This window comes from Malus domestica, chromosome 05, assembly GCF_042453785.1.
Source record: "Malus domestica chromosome 05, GDT2T_hap1".
NCBI classification, from domain to species: domain Eukaryota; kingdom Viridiplantae; phylum Streptophyta; class Magnoliopsida; order Rosales; family Rosaceae; genus Malus; species Malus domestica.
In genome coordinates, this window is record NC_091665.1 from 32061282 (window position 1) to 32062710 (window position 1429).

The following is a 1429-nucleotide window of genomic DNA, read 5'->3' on the forward strand; positions in this document are numbered from 1 at the left end:
GAAAAATAAAAGGGGGGATAATTAAGAAACAGATACAATGGAAGGAAGAAGTAGACATATACATTATAAGAAAACTTCTCACAGAAACCTACCAAAAATTAGGGCTAGGTGTGTTTATGGATGAAGCAAAATACTTTCTTTACTATATCTGGGTATAATTGCTCCTTCTTCCTGCCTTTAAATCCTGCCGGGCATTGGAAAATTGCCAAGAAAATTTGGGATGTTGGGATATTCTAATAACTTCTCACCTTCTCCCCATGAAAAAAAAAAAAACAGAAAACATGGGAAAATGTACAGATAAATCTATAACTGTACTCACAACCAAAAAGTGTACAAATTAATTAATAAAAATGTATAATTTATAATCTCTCAAATGTTTGATAAAAATAACATATATACTTAGGGATCATGACCGAGTCGAAGCTCCAAATCCAATTCATCATCTGCTTCTTCACTGCCACCGTTAAACACTCTCTCCTTGTAATCATCTGATGGCCGGCCCATTCTCAAGCTCGAACTACTCCCTGATCTCCAATCCTGATGATCATCTCTTAGCAAATTCCGATGCCTCGGAAAATAATTTCTTGCACACAAGTCCTCATCACTAATATGATTTGCATGCGGGGGCCTTAACACCCCTGATGTATTAGGTGCAGGCACATATGTTCTATAGTTCATATGGTCATCTGGAGGAGCTATAAAATACTGTGGCGGGTAGCTTTGAATTGCATGGTATACCGCTGCCCTCGGATGACTCTGATCTTCTACCGCCTTGCTAGTCGACGAAGCCAAATTAGTAGGATCCGAACTAGGTCTAGTCTTGGCTCTCTCTCTCCGGTGAATATTCATGTGTCCTCCCAAGGCCTGTGCCGTTGTGAAACCTCTCTTGCAAAACACACACTCGTAAGACCGCCCTGTGCCCATGTCATCGTTCACATCCCGTCGGAGTTCAGCTTCTTCATCAGTACTAGAGGTCTTTGAATCTTGATGATCCGGATGGTTGGATTCCATGCTAAAAAACACCTTCAAGTTTTGGTTTTCTTGGATATATATGATGGTAATATGGATATCGGAAATTAGGGTTTGTAGTTATAGAGAGGAGGTGTTGGTGAAGGGGGCGAGAGGAAACAAGCACAAGGCATAGGTATTGTCATGAGAGGGTTGGGAACTTTGGACTGAAGGTGTTGTTGGGGAAAAATCTTAAAACTTTGCTCAGAGTACTTTCTGTTAAGCCGGCGGAAACTGTATTCTTCTTGTTTACTACTAATTGAACACGCGTTTTCTTAATTATTTAATATTTATTTCATTATTCTATTTGTCTTGAATTAGGGGGGGCTTGCTTTGTCATATCTCTATTGTAGGTGTGATTGTCACACAGTCATCACTTAATGTTTGCTTTTTTTACTTGAAAGAAATTATTGAATGCGCA

The 1429-nt window shown here is 39.4% G+C and overlaps 1 protein-coding gene across 1 annotated transcript; it reads right to left on the minus strand.

The window, feature by feature from the left end:
• Positions 1-292: 292 nt before the first annotated feature.
• LOC114825242 (transcriptional regulator SUPERMAN-like) lies at positions 293-1163 on the minus strand. Its single transcript, XM_029103661.2, has one exon. It carries the CDS (start codon positions 1009-1011, stop codon positions 400-402), a length of 612 nt encoding a protein of 203 aa, XP_028959494.1. The 5' UTR covers positions 1012-1163; the 3' UTR covers positions 293-399.
• Between the last annotated feature and the right edge of the window lie 266 nt (positions 1164-1429).